The 19,257-nt window shown below is 44.7% G+C and overlaps 1 protein-coding gene across 9 annotated transcripts in view; it reads left to right on the forward strand.

The window, feature by feature from the left end:
- The window catches only part of MITF (melanocyte inducing transcription factor), a 108,009-nt gene extending 99,586 nt beyond the window's left edge, over positions 1–8,423 (forward strand). For 5 of the 9 annotated variants that reach the window (XM_054161254.1, XM_054161267.1, XM_054161280.1 and 2 more), the window contains 4 exons: positions 2,904–2,978; positions 3,977–4,052; positions 5,351–5,498; positions 7,932–8,423. In XM_054161254.1, the coding sequence (XP_054017229.1) occupies positions 2,904–2,978; positions 3,977–4,052; positions 5,351–5,498; positions 7,932–8,333 (701 nt within the window). In that variant the 3' untranslated portion in view covers positions 8,334–8,423. The remainder of the gene's footprint in view (positions 1–2,903; positions 2,979–3,976; positions 4,053–5,350; positions 5,499–7,931) is intronic. The other 4 variants (XM_054161261.1, XM_054161273.1, XM_009909119.2 and 1 more) reach the window with 1 other exon arrangement.
- The last annotated feature ends 10,834 nt before the right edge of the window (positions 8,424–19,257 follow it).

A 19,257-nucleotide genomic window follows, 5' to 3' on the forward strand; every position in this document is an offset into this window, starting at 1 on the left:
ATGAATTGCTACATGTTCAGGCTTTGCTGTAGTAGGCAGGGCAGTGATAAGCAAATTACTTGTTGTAAAGTAAAATCTGGACATGTAGATCCTCTACAATGTAAAATTAGGCACTAGAGAACAGGATATGTCTCTTAATTTGAGATGAAGTATCCTGTAAATTTGTTGTCATCTTGATTCCCCCCAGCAGTGCTCCAAATAAGCACTGGAAGGCAAGAGTGGGGAAGGGGGACATTGAAAGCATCTTTCTCTCAATCACATGTTTGAGTGCAAAAATAAGAAGATTCATGTTTTCAAGCATTTATTTTTGCTGTTTTGCTTTAGTTGAAAGGATGTGTAACCATGTGTAGGTTACAGTATACACGACAAGCTTGTTTACAGGATGAACAAATAGAGATCCAGACTAGAACTGATGACAAAATTATGTTAACACCCAGAAATGTCTCTTCTTAATCCCAACAGAGTCACACTGCATGCAGTATGGTAGAGGCATAATTTGTTTCTTCTCTGTCATCCTTTTGGGTTTCTGTTGTGAAAACTCACCGGCTGACTCAGTTGCAAAGCAGGTTCTAGGCAGGAATTAGTTTAAGTAGAGCAGTTTTAATAGCCCAGGAGTCAGCTTCTCAGGAGGAAATGCCACATCCCTGAGCTGGCAGATACTTACATTTATATGACTGCACAAAATTTGAGTTTGGCATCCAATTAAGACACACAAACTGCACAGCGATTTTGTGGCCACTGGAAAAAGAACAGCAATGGAACTGTCTTAAGAGGAGAGTGGGAGGGGATGAAAACCACTCCAAGTCCTTCATTGCAGACAGTTTCATTGCCCCAGTTATAGAAAGTTAAGAGGTCTGCAGGTGGCTGTAGTCTGCAAACTAAATGTCCCAGCTTAGCAGAAGTCCAGGCTAGTGGATTCATTACAGTTGGTTGATAAGACTTCAGGCAAAGAAGGCAGAAAGAGAATGAGAGAAAATCAATGAGTGAAGTGGTCCTATGGAAGTGCATAGTACCTCAAAACAGACCTGAACTAAGTTAAATGTGTATATGCTACATTCACCTGTACACAAACCCACTTTGTGAGTGCTTTTTCAGTTCAAAATGCGTGCTAGCAGATTGCATGTAATTTAGGAGGGGTTTAGGAGTTAAACTCCAATTTAACAACAGTCACTTTGACATTGATCTGGCCAAGGCTTTGTGTAAAAAGCACAACTGCTGTGCGTTCTGACAGCCTGTGATTTTAAAATCAGCATGTTATCGCAGACAGGAGTCTTTCTTCTCTATTTCCTGATTCTTCAGTTGGAGCTAGGCTACACAGAACTTGCAATGTACAAGTCTAGCATTTGCCATAAACTTTTCTTCGTGCTACTCTATAAACAATGAAGATGAAGAACCCATCAGAAAATCAAATCTATTATCCCAGTGTTTGATGTTGATGGCTGTGAGTTCTTAGCTGTAGCATTTAATGGGAATCCTTTTCACCCAGGAGTGTAGTTTCTATCTGTTTTAGCATTAAAACTCCTCATAGCTTCCTTTTATAAGGAAGTGTCAGAGTAAGTCCAAATTCAATTATAACATACAATGATCTTTTGAACTCTTTGGAGAGTCCTTTGGAAGCCTAGCATAGGGAGGGGTATCTCATATTATACTACATGTAATGTTGAGGTAGCTCTGTATTTTAAGCAACAAAGTAGTAAGCTTCCAGACTCCAAGGGAAACACTTAGCACCTGTTACTTTGAATTGAGTGGGACATAATCCTTATTCCTTAAAAATGAAATAATGCAGCAAAGAAAACCCCTCAGTGACTCCAACAAGTTTGTTTCTGTAATGGAAGTTGTGATAACAGATCATACATCCATTCCTCCTCACTGACTTACTGTGGTACTATAATGGTGCGTGCTGGTTTTGTAATTTAAATGTAACAGAGCAAGGAGCAATGGCCTCACCTTTCCCAAAAAATTAGAAGGAGTGGAGCAAACATGAAAATTACAGAACATGAAGGACCTTGAAAGGTCATCTAGTTCAACCCTTCTGCTGGAGAAGGATCACCTGGAATAGGTCACACAGGAATATGTCCAGGCAGGTTTTGAAAATCTCCAGAGAAGGAGATACTTAAAATTGCTGAGGAAGCTTAATATCAGACAAGAACTGAAAATAATTTAGTCATGCTGAAGTCTAAAGTCTTACATGCTGAAGTCTGGTCATAAATGGGTGGAGCAAGGTCAAGTGCAGCTCTGAATGGAGGAGATGATGTGCAGCATGGTTGTCATTATTTTGATTTTCTTTTTGGTTCTCGTTGTTTTCTAACATCATTGCTAATAAAGGCCTTGGATCTTTCATCTTTTTTCATACAAAAACAGTTAGCGTAGCTGGAAAAAGTGCATTGTTCTTAATAGGTCACTTAAGTTATGTGGTGAGCCTGGTGCTGAAGGGCAGGCATGTACCACAAAAGGATGTAGCATTAATTCTGGTGAGTAGAGCCTCTGACTCCCAGGCGCTTCCCATCCTGTGCAGGCAGCAATGCCATAAGCATGCTGTTCCTCTGGTTCAGCTTCTCTGTGCTACGTCAGCCTTGCCAGCTCTCTGTGAATGTAGGAGAAGGTATGTTTGATTTCAGCAGTTCTGTTGTCCTCAAATACCTTGCTGAATCAGGGCCTCCATGGGAAACATTCTTGTCGTGGAAGTCAGAGTGGGAAAAGATGCTCCGCGGGCGTAGGGGTGAAGTTCAACGCCAGCCTTGTTTTGGCAGTCACCCCTCACTGTACAGGCTCTTCTCCCCCGTTGGAATGGGTGTAATAATTTGTTTGACAAATATCAGTCAGGCTTCCTGCACAAATGTTTCACAGACTGAAATGTTGTGTTTGAATGACTTTAATTCTAATTCCTTCATTCACATGCACAGCATGTATTTTTCCTACAGAGTCAGAAGCGAGAGCGTTGGCCAAGGAGAGGCAAAAGAAAGACAATCACAACTTGAGTAAGTTTGTTCTTCTCTTTTTGCACTATTTCTAGGCATGATTTTAGGCATTGAGTGTTGGTTTTCAAAGTCTGAATGAGACACTTCATGGAGGATATAGTCCTTGATGTTATTTCCATAGATCAAATATCTCCAGTTGCTGTGAAACTTGCTTAAACCTGCTGCTGAAGTGTAAGCTTTATTGCTCTTTTTCTCCTAAGACAAATGAAAGGGTAGTTATCATCACTGGAATTACTGGGAACAGCATTTAATCCAGTTGCTCTTAACAAATCCACCTTGCACAATTTTTCCTTTTGAAAAAACTAATCTTAACTCTTCCATATGTGGTCAGTTTGTATCTTTAAACATCAGTGTGGCAATTTTATAAACTGCATTAGGGAAGGCAATGTGTATTTCCAAGTCGGGGGCGGGGGGGGAAAGCAAGGCGTTTAAAAATAATCAGCATCTTATGACTTTGACTTTCCTTTTATATTTTATATTACTAGAAAAAGAAGGAACTCTTTTCTGCCTTGAGCTATTCAGAAGCCTTTTCCCCACCATGAAAAGCTAATGCAGGAAAACTAGTATTTAAGTTCCACTTTTGGATCCTCAGAATGTTGCAACTGGAAGAGTGCTTTAAAAAAAAAAAAAAAAAGGCAATGCTACATTTTGTCCCTTTTTGGGATTTCCTGGAGTATTTCAATATTTGTCTCTGGATTTTTCTGTGATGCTTTTCCCTGGGAAAACCTGCACTTCTCAGTTGATGGCTGACACAGCCATTGTGGGTTTGAGAGTCTTAGTTCAACTCGACCCCTTCAGCAGCGCCACATTTTTCCAGCACAGACAAAACTTCCATCCTTAGCCTGCCCGTATGTAGGAGAACAAAGTAAATTGTCACTGGACTTTAAGCTTTGGGCAAGCATTTCCAAGATGGTTAAAGAAATCATTGGTTCTAATTCTTTGTGTGTTGCAATTAAGTGTGGATGTGACTTGTAACGTTTCTGCTGTTTTTCCTGAAGTTGAACGAAGAAGAAGATTTAATATTAACGACCGTATAAAAGAGCTGGGCACTTTGATACCCAAGTCAAATGACCCGTAAGTGTAACAAGGAGACTGTGGGAGGGAGGTGTTTAAAACATGCATATATATATCTTTAAGGAACAAAAAGAATTTACCAGAAGAAAACCTGAAAGAAACCCCCAAGTTGTTTTTTATCATCTGGGCACTCCGTGACTGTAGAAATTCTTGAAGGTCATAGTTTGGCAAAACAGAACCAGTTCCTCTTTCGTTGAAAAGGGAGGGCAGTTTATCTGGGAAGCCATCATATTCCCCTTCCCCCCAGTGTCTCTTCACTGATAATTTGCCACTGTTTGTGTTAATTTCCAAGTAGTTCTTTTGGGTGGTTTTACTGCTGCTGCCTTGTCTGAACACTTCCTCAGTGCTGATTCAGTTTCAAGGAGACGCCTTTGCTCTGCATCCTGAAAGGCTCACTTAAGTCTGAATCAATGCTCAATGATGCTTTTGGGGAGTTTCCATTACTTTATGGCAGTTGCACATGGAACAGTTCATAGCAAGTCTTCAGAGAGGCTCTTTAGCTTCCTCTAAGGCAAGCAAGACAACACTGCATAGTATCAACATACAGGACAGGTGGGTCTTTGATCTTATAGTCTGCAGCAAACTTTTTATTTAAACAAAGTAAGATGATGCTGAGGGAGAAGGTGGTACAGGCAGCTTCTCTAAGTGAGTGTGGGAGGAATAATGTGGGAGAAGTAATATGGGAGCTGAGGAACCATCACCCTTAGGCTGCAGTGTGGCATTTATATTTTGTCCAGAGTTTACTTTTAAAGCATCTGATGCTGTATTGGGCTCTTTCCTTCCTACTGTAGAACCGTCCTGGTGCACTGCCATCAGGATACAATTGCTTGCTGATTCTTGGGGAGGTAAAGAGCCTCAGATCCTCCTCCCACAGAAGCAGCAGCTCATAAATTGTCCTTTTAGTTCCTCCACTGAAATCGCACATCACCCAAACAACAAGGTGTGCAATGTTTGAGAGGAGTCTTGGGGGATTCATTGTTGTTGTCTTGCATCAATTTAAAGGAGACCCTAGTTTTCAGTCACTCTGCATAGTGGTGATCACAGATTGTGCTGAAGGTGGAGGCTGATTTCTGGGGACTGTGGGGAGCTTAGTGCCTCCCGCTTGGGCCAGAGCTGGCTGCAGTCTGCTTCCAATAGCTGCGCTCTGGCCCCATCTAGTGCAATTCAAATGCTGTTCATCAGCTTGGGATAAATGAGCCGGGCGTCATGAGGTGTAATCATAGCTACTGATGTGGATGCCATGACTAAAATAAAGCCTCCAGAGAGCCTTACCTCCTCCTTTTTTATTGATTTCAAAGGGATATGCGCTGGAATAAGGGAACTATCCTGAAAGCATCCGTGGACTACATCCGTAAGCTGCAGAGAGAACAGCAGCGCACGAAGGAGCTTGAGAACAGACAGAAGAAGCTGGAACATGCCAACAGGCACCTGCTGCTCAGAATACAGGTTTGCTGATAAATAACCTGCAAATGCTCTTCATGTTGTAGTGTGTGGCTGCAAATAATGGTAGCTGAAATTTGAACATGGCTTAGAAGGAACCACCATTTTCATTAAGTGACCAATGCCAAGATACATATATTTTTTTCCCCCAGGGAAAAGAAAACAAGATCTATTTGTATACTGTTAGTATCCTGAACAAAATCCCAACACCCTAGTAAAGCACTTTTGGCCTAATTTTGTTCTCTCATAGCCAACCTAAGTCACAAACTATACTACAGAAAGATTTATATGACAATATAAATTGTGGTGGGCAGTGTTGGTGACAGCCACTGCAGCACTGTATCTTGAGTTCCCCATGGGTATCTTGGGAACTGGCTTGTCAGGGCACTGGCAGAGAAAGCCCACTTAATGGGAGGGCTTCAAGACTTTTCACATCAGGACAGCCAAGAGCTATGGATGTTGAGTTGCCTTTTTTTCCCAAGGAGCTGTGGTTGGTTGTCATCTTTCTCCCTCGAGGTCTGTAGGACTGTAAAACAGTTCTCCTTTTCAACATGGAAAAGCAGTAGGTGGCGTGAATGTTCTCTCCACGAGTTATTGCCTAGGTTAGATTCACCCAGCAGCCCGTAGTACACAGAGATTCAGGCTTGAGAGGTTACTCATTAATTCTTTTGCCTTCATCTCAAGCTGGGTAGGAAACCTTAGCAACTTACACAGCTTTGATTGTCAACTCTCTTCTTGAAGTAGGCAAAGATAGGTGGGTATCCACTCCCTCTATAAAAGGGTAGTTAAAGAAGTATGTTTAGAACTGGGTGTAAGAACACATAACACAGAGACAGTGATGTCCCAGATGTTCTCACGTTGCTGCTCACCTGCAGTGTGAACATCTGAACCCTACACACAGGCTGCAGTGTTCCAGGCTTGGCCGCTGAGTCGAGAGACCCTTGAACCACAGCATGGCTAAGCCACAAAGTAGACGATGAAGCTAGGAATGCCTGAGAGTCGAGTGTGGCAGGAAAGAGCCCCGAAATACAACAAGCTGGGGTGAGCTTCAACACAGTTTTTGTATGTTGTTGAGCAATCTGTTTGCTAGAGGAGGACCATGAAGATGCACAACCCTTCTGTGTAGTGACATCAAGCAGTGGTATTTGAAAGTGAAGTCAGATCACTTCTTAAACATCTTCCTTCGTGTTATCCATCTACTCTGGCTTCTTTTTCAATTGACATAAAATCCAGACCCTTGAATAATGGGTGATGCATCTAGCAGCAAATAACCTGAAGTCTGTATTTTCCCTTTTTCTGGTGATTCTGATTAAGCCCAGAATAAGGAACTTCTGATTTTGGTACGTTACCTGGTGGAAGAAGCTATTCCTTATTCTCCTTCCTCCACTGATCTTGCATTGTACCATTGTGAGCTGCTTGTCTTAGCTTGAAAAAAGGCTGCTAATCAGCCTCAGTGATGGGAATATCCAGAAACAGATAATCAGAGCAGTGATTGTGATTGCGATTGCCTAATACAATGCATAAGTAGAAACAGAACATCTCTCTTGCTGCTGCACTTGACAAAGGGCATTGAAATGAATTCTTCGATTATCTGTCTCCAGTCAAGTGCATCTCCATGATTAAATGTGTAGGTGGGATTTAAATTTTTCATGAAGCCTCAAAGAATCCTGGCTGTGTGTGAAGTCTAAAACCTTGCTGGGACTTACCTATAATTTTCCAGTTCAGGAATAGTGTTGCTCAGTTTTGGCTGACCTCTTTACCTCCAGCTCTACTAGGCTTCTCAAAAGAGAACTGGCTCTTCCAGGGTCTCAGCAGGAAATGACAAGTGTCTTGTAGACATGCTGTGCCTTCACATATGTGAAGTACCAAGTGTATGCTTCTCTATTTAATTTGTTTTCCCCCCAACTTTTGACTTTTCCTCACCTGACCTGATGCCAGACTTTCTTGCTGTGGCACTAGTTTGAGAAAAAGGCACAGGGGTGCTGAGTTTTGGCTCTGTAGGTTCTGAGAAGTATGAAGGATCTGTGTGGGTGATGTTCACCCACCTCTTCAAGAGAAATGTTCAGATGAAAATCAGCAGAGCAGAAGCATACAAGGTGCAAGCACTTATAGCTGCAGGAAAGGTAGGAAAGGGTTTGTGTGCGCAGAAGGAAAGTCAACCATCATAGAATCGTAGAACTCTTTCGGCTGGAAAAGACCTCTTAAGATCATCAAGTCCAACCATCAACCTAAGACCACCATGGCCATTAAGCCATGTCCCACAGTGCCATGTCCACATGTTTCTTGTACACCTTCAGGGATGGTGACTCCACCACCTCCCTGGGCAGCCTGTTCCAATGCCTGACCACTGTTGCAGGAAAGAAATTTTTCCTAAGAAAGTAAGGTGACAGATTGTGCTTTCAGATTGTTGTTCAATTTATCCCTTCTCCTCCTTCACAGGAACTTGAGATGCAAGCTCGGGCACACGGACTGTCCCTTGTCCCATCTACAGGCCTTTGCTCCCCTGATATGGTCAACAGGGTCATCAAACAAGAACCTGTGCTGGACAACTGCAACCAAGACATCATGCCGCACCACACAGACCTGTCTTGCACTACCACCCTCGATCTCACTGACGGTACCATCACCTTCAGTGACAACCTCGGAAATGTGACTGAACCAACTGGCACTTACGGTGTCCCTGCAAAAATGGGATCCAAACTGGAAGACATCTTGATGGACGATACCCTCTCCCCCGTGGGAGTAACTGACCCACTACTTTCCTCCGTGTCCCCTGGGGCATCGAAGACGAGTAGCAGGCGGAGCAGCGTCAGCATGGAGGACACCGATCACGCTTGTTAGCGTATCCTTGGCACCCCTTTCACAAACTGCTTTGTTTCTTGATCAGTAGATGAAATGATTTACCTTTTGTAGACTTCTTTTTTCTTTTTTTTTTTTTTTTCCATTTTACTATATTTTTTTGTCCCCTCCCCCTTGTGCTTCATCAGTAGCCCTGTGTGTGTGCGTGTGTGTGTGTACATATTATATATATAGGATTTTTTTTAGCCTTTTTTTGTGAAGAAACTTGTATATTCTATTTTAAAACTACCAATGACTCCAAAATATTGTACAGCCCATGTACAGTATCTGTGAACTGGATCTGCCAAGAACTTTGAACTGGTCAAATCTACTCAAAGCAATAGAATTACAAATGAAGAGTCTGTTTCTACTGGGGGGTGGGGAGGGGGGTGGGGAGAGAGAAGAGGGGTGGTGGGGAGGGGGAATCGTAGAATTGTAAATGCAACCTATTTACTTGGAAATGAAATGTAAAGTTAAAGAATGTAAAGAAACCAAAAAAGAAAAAAAGAAAAAAAGAAAAAAAAAACAACAACAACAAGAAAAAGTCCAATTTGTTATTGTATTAATTGAGTAGTGCTGCCTTAAAGATACAGTGTCCCTCAAACGTTGGTCTTGATATGGCAAGGTGTTTAGGGGGAAGTACCCCACCCTACTCCACTCAGAATCCAAACAACGAAGTGTTAAGACCACCCTGATTGTGTTGATTGTGGGATAAAATGCCGTTGCTGAGAATATCAGGGAGGTGAGAGTGCTCTTTTCAATTCACCCTGAGCTGATTTGGAGTTTTCCTTTTGATCATGGTTCGAGTTTGTTTTTACTCTGAGGTTTTTTTGGGGGTTGTGTAATACGCAATTGGTGGCTTGCCAGCAGCAAACCGCGCAGGAGCGCTGTGAGTTGGTAAATGCTCTTTGGACAGGAAAAAGAAAAAGGTAGATTTTTATCAGCTGGACACATTCTGTTGTACATATCTAAGTGGCTTTATTTTTCTTTTCCATTTTCTTTTAATGGCATTGTACAGTTCATTTTGATTTGCATGGATTCCTCAGTTATCCTCGACTTTTCGGTTGAAATATTTGTATTTCGTTTGTAAGAACTTTTTTTTGTTTAGGGCTTTGGGTTTTGGTTTGTTTTGGTTTGTTGGTTTTTTTCCCCCCCCCCCTTCTTAATATTGCAACATTATTATTTTTTTTTTTGACATTTTTTAAAGCTCATTGGAAGTTTTCTGGGTTCTTTGTAAACACTTGAAAGGAAGCTTTTATGCAGGGTTCTGTGTTTTCAGAGAGATTTTGAGAATATTTTGTATATTACAGTCTCACTTTGCAAATGTTTTTAAACACATTTAAAGTAGAGTACAAGTTTAGGTTAGGTAATAAAAACGACTCTGTAGAGAAACTGAAACTTACATATTTATTTTTAGTGATACAGACAAGAAGTAGTAAGATGCTTGGAAACATAACTATGTAGTTAATATACCCGTTAGAGTAACCTGTGTTTCATTTCAGCCAGGGCTGATATAAGAAAACAAAACAACAAAAAAAATACCAACAAAAAAAACAAACACCAACAAACAAACAAGAGTAAATTGCTGTATCTGCAAATAACTGTTACTTGATAACAATGTTATTAATTTTTAACATGCAACCATGTTGTAAAAGTAGTTTGGTGCATTATCTACTCAAGTGTAGTCCTATGCAATAACGGTAGTTATCCTTGTATTATATCAAGCCTAGGTGTTCTCCAGAGGTGACCTGTGGTGTTCCAAGCTAGATGGATGGAATGGATTTTCTCCAGAGCAGCCTACAGCTGCCTCGCAAGCGGCAGGCGAGCGTATCTCGTTCAGAATGAAGTGCCTTAAACTCTAGTTGTAGTCTTCCTTGACTAGCACTGACTGAAGTGTGGCCTAGGAGAGAGCTTTAGGGTGGTGTTCCGTAGGACCTCGAGGTGTAGCATGGTGCCTACGTGTGGAAAACAAAGAGCTTCCTGTTCTCCTTTTGTGCTACACTGGAAATGACGTAGGACGAGTGAAAGGGTTAGGGACTTGAGTGCCAGTTTGGCAGGCTTTGGAAGGAAACCTTGGGTGCAGCAGTTAGTCTTCAGAAATCAAATGTGAATGGGGTAGCGATGGGACAGCCGGGGACAAGGATGAGAGGTCCCCTAGCCTGCAGCGGGGCTCGCTGAGCTTTCATCCTATTGTTTCCCCACGGAAGGGTTCTTGAAGTGTCCCCTGGCCAGCCCTGCTCCTCCTGGTGCTGGTGGTGAGGGGCGTGGGGCTTGGTGGATTGCAGCTAGCTGAACAGTACTGCGGGGTCTGCCTTCCTCTCGCTCTTCCTGTGGCTCTTGCTGGCTGTGTCCAGCCATCTCTGTTTCTGCTTGAGCTGTGTGTTAGCATTGATGCAACCACTGGGTTGTGGCTTTGTTCTTCTATTTTTTATTTTCTGAAGGAGGAGATGGAGTTAGATTATAATGATGCCTCTCCCCCCCCCAGCCCAGACAGCTTTTGGGAATGTGTCTTTCCTAGGGTAGTGAAGCTCTGGCCCAGGGCAGGACCTGGGAGCCTGCGGGATGCACCACAGCTGGTGCCTTCAGACAGGGAAATTCCCTGCAAGGCAGTTGTGCCATCGTTGGCTCTGAGCTGAGTGTGCAGATACAGGCTTCTGGTGCTGCCACTTGGTGACAGATAAAGAAAATCAGGAATGTAAAATGCTTGTAGCTGTAGCACAGGGTTGGGTTACCCTTCCCCATTAAAATGGGACAGCTCTACAGCATTGTACAAAATCAGGGTGTGTGCACTTGAGTATAGTAACAGAACCACTGAGTCTATTGATTAAGGCTTTTGGGGTGATGCTTGTGCTGGGCTTTCAGGAGCTGGGAGTCTAGACTGTGGTATATAAATATTTTTCAAGCTTCTGTGAAACCACTGGTACTTGCAGCCAGCCATGACTTCTGATTTTGGGTACATGCTGTGTGGAGGCGAGTTAGGATTCAAGGAAAACCGTTACATCAAGAGCTGGATTTCTTGATACAAGTCTCTGTGGCCCCAGCAGCTGTGCCGTGTGCTCTGCCTGCGTTGTGTTGCTCTGGGGTAACACTTGACTTTGCTGTGCCCTGCTCACTCTTCACCCCATGTTTCCTTAGGCTACAGCCTTCCTCTGAGTTTGCCCATCCTTTGAATGGAAGCATGTTGACACTGCAGTGGGGACGTCTCTGGGAGACACAGGCCTCCAGGCAGGTGCTGTCCGGAGAGGTCTCTGCCTGTTTGTGCATTGTGGAACGCGTGGCAATGGCGTTTTGCAGGGGCTCAATGGCAGAGGACAGAGATGGCACTGGCAGGGTTTGGCATGAACTTAGGTGGAGTGAGATGGAAGAAGGTGTTGCCCAGTCTGCTGATGGTGTCTTGTGTGACACAGGCCTTCCCCGGGCGGGTGGACAGGATACCTACCAGTTCTCACTTTGCCAAAGCCATGCAACCAGCAGGAACATGCAGAGTACCGTGAAGTTCTTCCTTACTGCTTTTGGCCTATACAGCAATATTTAACTCTTACAACCTGTAAAAGCAAAAAGAAGGTACATAAGGAAAGCACAAAGCACAAAATAATGCACTTACATTTATGTTGTTTGACATAAAATGCACTGGGGGGGGAAGCTGATGTTGATAATAGTATAAATACCTATATTTCTTGAAAAAGTGACATTAATTACTGCCTCTTGCTATGATGCTTGGTACTGTAATGTTGATATTCATCTGCTGTTGACTGCAGCAATAATTTGTGTATGGTCCATAGCACTGTAAATTATGGATCAATATTAATGTATCCAATGAAATAATTTGAACTGTTGTTCTTGATAGATGGATTAAAGCATTTGGTTTTTCACATATGTCTGTGTAAGCCACTCGTTTCCCATCCGAGTTGACCCTTGTTGTTCTGTGCATTTGAAGTCCCAGCTGTGCTCCTGTGTTTGTGACTTGGTGGTGGATGTGTCCATGTTCCTGACCTGGTGTCAGTCAGCAACCCTGGTTGCACCAGAGCTGTCTGGTTTTGTTTGTATTGCAGTAGCACAGCAGGGACAGAGCTACGGAGCAGGCCCTGCTTGGGCTTTGCAGAGAGACACCACAGCAGAGACCCAAAGCTTATGGTCCAGAGTGAGGAACGAAAACAGGTGGGCATGGTAAAGTGTCATTGCCTTTCTCCCCTGCTGTGGGCCTTTGCTTTTCACCTCCCTCTCTTCTCAAAGGGGTGTCTGCCAAAACCACCCCTGGCTGCACTGCCCTTCACTTCTATCTAGCTGTCCCACGTTAGGCATGGCCTCAGGAGGTACCTATACCTCTTTGCACTGCTATCCTGCAATGTCACCTACCCACAGCAGAAGCACATCCCCACCTTCTCCAGCTGAACTGTGCTCCCAGTCCTCTCTCTGCTCACCACCTTTGGTCACTTCTTTGACTCCGCCACTCCCCTAAATGTGCAAATATCTGCTCCTAGGTCATGCCAGGAGCTGCAGCTAGGGCTGGTTAGGAACCAGCTGGGGTCTTGTTTCGTCTTCCCATCTTTGTTACTTCCCCGTGTCTGTGTTCTTCCATGCCTTCTAGTCTTGTTCTTTGACAGGCTGTTGCTCACCTGTGCTCACAGTATGGAGTCCTCACCATCTCTGTGGACATTGCTGCAGCAGCAGTGGTGGTTAATACGTGGTATCTCAGGGGATTTAAGCCCTGAATACAAAGCAGGAAGTTTTGGGTTTGGCTTGACTTGACAACTCCTAATACCTATTGGGAGTAGACATACTTAATTCAGAAAACTCAGTTGCAATTGAAAAGGGCTGTCCTGCATTAGTCAATTTAAAAACCAACCAACCAAAAAATGCTGGACAAATCTATCTGACTCTGCTGGGAACAGGGTGGAAAAGCCCTGTGTCCTCTTTGTAGAAGATACCAGAGTAGCCTGTGAGTGGTTCCAGCAGACTTTGTAATGCTATTTCTTTAGAAATTCAGCACAGTGTTAGCATGTGGCACTGCAGTACTGCAATGGGATGTGTTTATCAGCAGCCTAGGGGCTCCTTCGTAATTTAGGGTAAAGATTTTGGATGTATTTTGACTTTCCTTTTGGTGGTCAGTTGTGCCAGCGCTGTATTTTGGGAGTGAATTTGGTGGTGGTGAGAGCAGCTCCAGGCTTTGGCTGGATTACAGAAAACAGGAGGAAATCCACTGTGGGAATAAGGGCTGTAAGCAGCTGCCCAGTGTGTGTCAGTACTGAGGTGGTGGCAGGTCTGGTTGTGAGCCTCATAGGTTACTTTGGACAAGCCTGAAAAATTCTATGTAGAAAGTGGATGTCACAAATAAGGCCACTGAGACCTGATGGGGTTTGGCTTGCTGGAAAGCTCCCAAGCTGAGCTGTGGGGTGCTGCAGGACTGGGCTGCGAGGTGCAGTGACGCAGCAGGACCCTGCCACCACGTCACACATTGTGCTTTCCTTTCCAGGAGACACACCTGGGGGCTCAGCAGCTTCCCATGCCAGGAGTGGGCTCAGCCAGTGCTGCTGCTGTGGCATCTGAGGGTAGTGCTGCCCTGATTGGTGGTCATACTCCCATTTCTGAGCTCCTTTTGAAATGCACTTGCTGAAAATTGCAGGGAATGGCTTGAGAAGGTGTCCATGACTACTTAACATGAGTAATGGCAAGAGAGGATCTTCTCAATACTGATCAGTATCTAAAGTGGGGGGAGAGGGGGGAGAAGAGGGGAAGGAGAATTGGGTCAGACTCGCTTCATTGGTGCCCAATTTAGGTTCCACCTAAACACAAGGAAACATTTTTCCTGTGAGTGCTGGAGCCCTGGAGCAGGCTGCCCAGGAGCATTGTGGAGTTTCCTTCTTTGCTGATGTTCCAAACCCACCTGAATGTGATCCTGGGCAACCTGCTCTGGATAACCTTGCTTTAGCAGGGGGTTTGGACTAGATGATTTCCAGAGGCCCTTCCAGCCTCCACCACGCTGGGTGGTGAAAATGCTGTGAAATGCTTTGCCTGCTCTGTCACCATTTAGCAGTGCCTCTCCAGGGTTCCTCATTCCTGCTGGCTTTCCTCCTTTCACCCTTTGATAGCTGCAAGAATTAGACATCAGTTGAAAAAGAAAGGAACAGCACAGCCTTGTGGGGCCATGTCTTCCCAGCCAGCCACAATGCTTTCATGAGGGCAGGCTTCCCTCTGTGGGCACAGACCCTGCCACGGTGATGGTATCGGCTCCACCCCAGCACAGACAGTGCCCTCTCTTTGCTGTAAGAAGCTGTGGTTTCATGCTGTCATTTGCAAGTTGTTCTCCCTGCCTGTGATGTATCCTTTGTACCAGCACTAAGAGCTCCATCCAGAGCAGCACAGAACTTGTTGCTCATGTGAGGAATTGGGTGGTTGCAGTTCTGCTCAGAGCTCTTTGTTCAGCCACTTCAAAAATATATTTAGTCAAAATCTTTTAGTGTCTTCAACATCTGTGGCCTGATTCTCATTTTATGTTGGTTACATCGAATGCTACTGTTGACTGGACATGAGTAGCAAGTGCTTAGATACCCATTTAGTAAAAACAGCAGAGCTCAGAACCTTTCTGTTTTAAACCATAGAATGGTTTAGGTTGGAAGGAACCTTAGAGAACATTTAGTTCCAGCCCCCTTGCCATAGGCAGGGACACCTTCCATTAGACCAGGTCGCTCTAGGCCCTGGCCAGTCTGGCCTGGAACACATCCAGGGAAGAGGCATCTATGACCTTCCTGGGCAACCTCTTCCAGTGCCTCGCCACCCTCACTGTAAGGACTTTTTTCATCTCCCCTCTTCCCTCTTAGAGCCATTCCCCCTCCTTTTATCACTAAAAGGCCTTGTAAAAAGTCCTTCCCCAGGGGCTTTTTGCCCTAACAGCAGTTTCTAAAGCAGGTTGTTGCTAAAGAAATTACTTCAGAACACGTAAAAAATGCAATAATTCCTTGTTCTCTGACCACTGTGTTTTATTCAAACACATCCATGAAGATCTTGCACTGTGGAGAACCCAGCTGGGTCCCATGTGACTTTCCACTTTTCTCTCTAGTAACAAGAAAGAAGATGAGAAGAAATGGCCTCAAGGTGTACCAAGGGAGGTTTAGGTTGGGTATTAGAAACTTTTTCACTGAAAGAGTTCTCAAACACTGGAACAGGCTCCCCAGGTGGTTAAATCCCCTAAAAGATGCAGAAATGTGGTGCTGAGGGACAGGGTTTAGCACCAGACTTGGCAGAGGTAGAGAATGGTTGGACTTGATGATCTTAAAGGGCTTTTCCAACCCAAACAATTCTGTGATTTTAATACATCGTTGATGGCAACGAGAAAATAAGCAGAGATTTTTAGACCTAATGACCCACTTGGAAAAAAAAAAAATTAATACAAGCTGAATAAATGGAAAAGAAATAAATTCATTCTAGACATAAACCAACAAAAAGTCCCCCCCAAAACCCCCAACAACCAAAAAACCCAAGGCACAATGAGGCGTGTACTAAAAAGTGTCTGTTTTATTAATAACACTTTTCCCCTCCCTCCTTTGCTCTTTTGATGACAAGCGTGGCTGAGGCACACTTCAGCAGACACTGAAGCAATTTAGGTGCTGTCACAAGCCTGCCTTGATACACACCTATTAGTCACACAGCCATTTTATGCTCTTTAGCATATTTTAGTATATAATTAAAAATGGGGCTGTCTGCTACTAAGCAACCAAGCGTGCCAGGGGTTGATTGTATTCTGTCACCCACAGCAGAAAGGGAGGGTGAAAAAATAATAATCATGTGTTCACTTTTCAGTCTTAATTGTGCTCCAGCTCCTTTGATGTGTTGTTACACACACATGCAGGCTGGTTCCTGAAGATGGAGGCAAAGCCAGTGCCTGGGAATGGCTGGCAGGTGACCTGTCTGATAGCACATCGGTCCTGGATGTTGGGCTCTTGGTGTGCGCTCGTCTGGGTTCAGTTTGGCTGGACCCTCCTAAGCTGCTGCTTGACTTTCCCTGGGAGTGGAGTGCCCAAGAATCACTTCATAGACAGTATCACAGTATAACTAAGGTTGGAAGAGACCCCAAGGATCATCAAGTCCAACCTGTCCCAACAGACCTCACGACTAGACCATGGCACCAAGTGCCACGTCCAATCTCCTCTTGAACACCTCCAGGGACGGTGACTCCACCACCTCCCTGGGCAGCACATTCCAATGATGAATGACTCGCTCAGTGAAGAACTTTTTCCTCACCTCGAGTCTAAACCTCCCCTGGCACAGCTTGAGACTGTGTCCCCTTGTTCTGGTGCTGGTTGCCTGGGAGAAGAGACCAACCCCTTCCTGGCTACAACCACCCTTCAGGTAGTTGTATAGGGCAATGAGGTCACCCCGATCCTTCTCTTCTGCAGGCTAAACAATCCCAGCTCCCTCAGCCTCTCCTCATAGGGCTCATTATAAAATAAGCAGCTCCAGTTCATGCTTGCGTTGTGCCTCCTCCATGTAGGTATGTGGGAGCAGAATTACTGAAGGACACTGACCATTGGGCAGCAACTAATGCTGAGCTTCATCCCTTTCTAGATATTTTAAGGCCAGGCTGGATGTGGCTCTGAGCAACCGGATGTAGTGTGAGGTGTCCCTTCCCATGTTAGGAGGGTTGGAACTAGATGATCCTTGAGGTCCCTTCCAACCCTAACAATTCTATGATTCTAAAAATGGCCTATCCAGCTCCTGGACAGGTGGTAAACAGCTTCTGAGTGTACCCAGGTGACTGCTGTAAACCCTGGGAGAGGAGAACCAGAGCTACAGGTCTCCATCCTCAGCTCATCTCCAAGAGGTGGTGTCTCAAGCCACTTGGCTCCTATGTGGAACACCCAAATAAAACCAAGAAGGAAATGAGTAGCTGATTGGAAAAAGCACTTGAATTTTATTTCCCTTATGTGTGCAGAGAGAAAAGTTAGAAATACAGAAAAGGAAGGAAAAAGCAAGAGACAGCAAAAGCAAGGTAGTTACCACTGAAGATCAAGTGACTCCACCAGTCTCACTGGTCATGAAGGCTTCAATCAGTAGGAGAGCTCCAAAATTCCTTCTTACCTCTGAGTTTTTATCCCTTTTCCAATCTCCTGTGGTCACAGTTCCTCATTCAGTTCCATGGTTTAGCATGTTTGGCTGGTGTCAGCACTGTTAGTGATGTGTGTCAGTCCTCTCTGAGCGTCCTCTCCATCAAAAGACCCAGAAAGCTCTCACACTGAGCCCCAGCTTGCATTGCAACACCCTCGACCACGGAACCTGTGGCCTTGTCTGCTTGTCAGCTGCTGTAATCACAGAGCTTGTGGTCTTGTAGATAAGCAGCTACCTTCCTGGGACAATGGTGTGAAAGCACCTCAGGACAAACAATGTTGAGGCAAACATGAAAGAAACAAACTTAACTGCTTACAGGTGGCCAGCACCAGATGGAGCAGGGGCAACATGCACCTCCCCTCTCAGAGGCTCTCAGCACACTGCAATCCTGCACTACTGTTTTAGGGGCTCTTTTCCATGCCTGAAAATTTCAGGTCCTCATCTGGTCTCATGCCACACTCTCCCTTTCTGCTCCAGTGAATTGATGATGATGCAGATGGCTGCACTAGCAATGCTTTCCCCATTCAGTGGCTGCTGTCAGGAGCAGGCTGAATAAACCTAGGTTTGATGGTCTGGGAAAAGGAGAAAATTTCACTGATTTTTTTTTTTTTTTTCTCAACCACAGGCTTATTTAACTCAGGGGATGATTTCTGTAGGAAAGTGTGGCTCTGAGGATGTGCTCTGATGCTGTTTGCAGACCCACAAAAGGTCTGCTTGGTAAGATGGTTCCCTCTGTGTGAAACCCTGCCATAGAATCAGAATTGTTAGGGTTGGAAGGGATCATCTAGTTCCAACCCCCCTGCCATGGGCAGGGACCCTTCACACTAGATCAGGTTGCCCAAAGCCACATCCAGCCTGGCCTTAAAAACCTCCAGGGATGAATCTTCTACCACCTCCCTGGGCAACCTGTTCCAGTGTCTCACCACCCTCATGGGGAAGAACTTCTTCCTGACATCCAATTTGTATCTACCCATTTCTATTTTTTGTCCATCCCCCCTAATCCTATCACTATCTGACACCCTAAGAAGTCCCTCCCCAGCTTTCTTGTAGCCCGCTTAAGATACTGGAAGGCCACAATTAGGTCCCCTCAGAGCCTTTTCTTCTGCAGACTGAACAGCCCCAACTTCCTCAGTCGGTCCTCACAGGAGAGGAGCTCCAGCCCTCTGCTCATCCTCATGGCCCTTATCCAGCACACCCAGACCCTTCCTGTTATATAGGGGCTCCAGAACTGGACAGTACTCCAGGTGGGTTCTCACCAGGGTGTCCTGAAGATAGAGCATCACATGGCTCTGGAGAAGGGCTGAGGAAGTGTTTTTGTGTGCTTTTAGGCTCAAGAGGAAGGGGAATTCATGATGTCACCTTAATTCCTGACTCCTTCAGTGTCTTTCTGTCTCAAGCGTGTGAAAACTTAGCACAGCATGCACTGAGGAATGAGTATTTGACAAGTTTTCCAGTTCTAGTGGCTTTTTTATTACTTCAGGAAAACAGAAGCCAGCACATCAGCAAAAACTGGTATGACATGGGGGGGGGGGAAGAAAAAAGAGCAAACCAAAAATAATGTTGTAAATAATTGAAAGGTTGTTTGTTGATTGTAATTCCTTTGATTCAACCTCCAGAGAGAAGGATGCCACTGCCTTTACATTTTTCACAGTCAGCATCTGATATATGCCCTGCTCTGAGCCTGTCAGGATCTTGAGACACGACACTGAGGCTGCTTGAAAATGATAAACTTGCTTGAAGTCATCTAATTTCTCCTGGTTTGCCCTAGCTGTCCTTTTCTACCTGGAAAGCAGCATGATGGGAAAGGAGCTGTGGCCAGCCAGGT

This window comes from Dryobates pubescens, chromosome 1, assembly GCF_014839835.1.
Source record: "Dryobates pubescens isolate bDryPub1 chromosome 1, bDryPub1.pri, whole genome shotgun sequence".
Lineage (NCBI taxonomy): Eukaryota > Metazoa > Chordata > Aves > Piciformes > Picidae > Dryobates > Dryobates pubescens.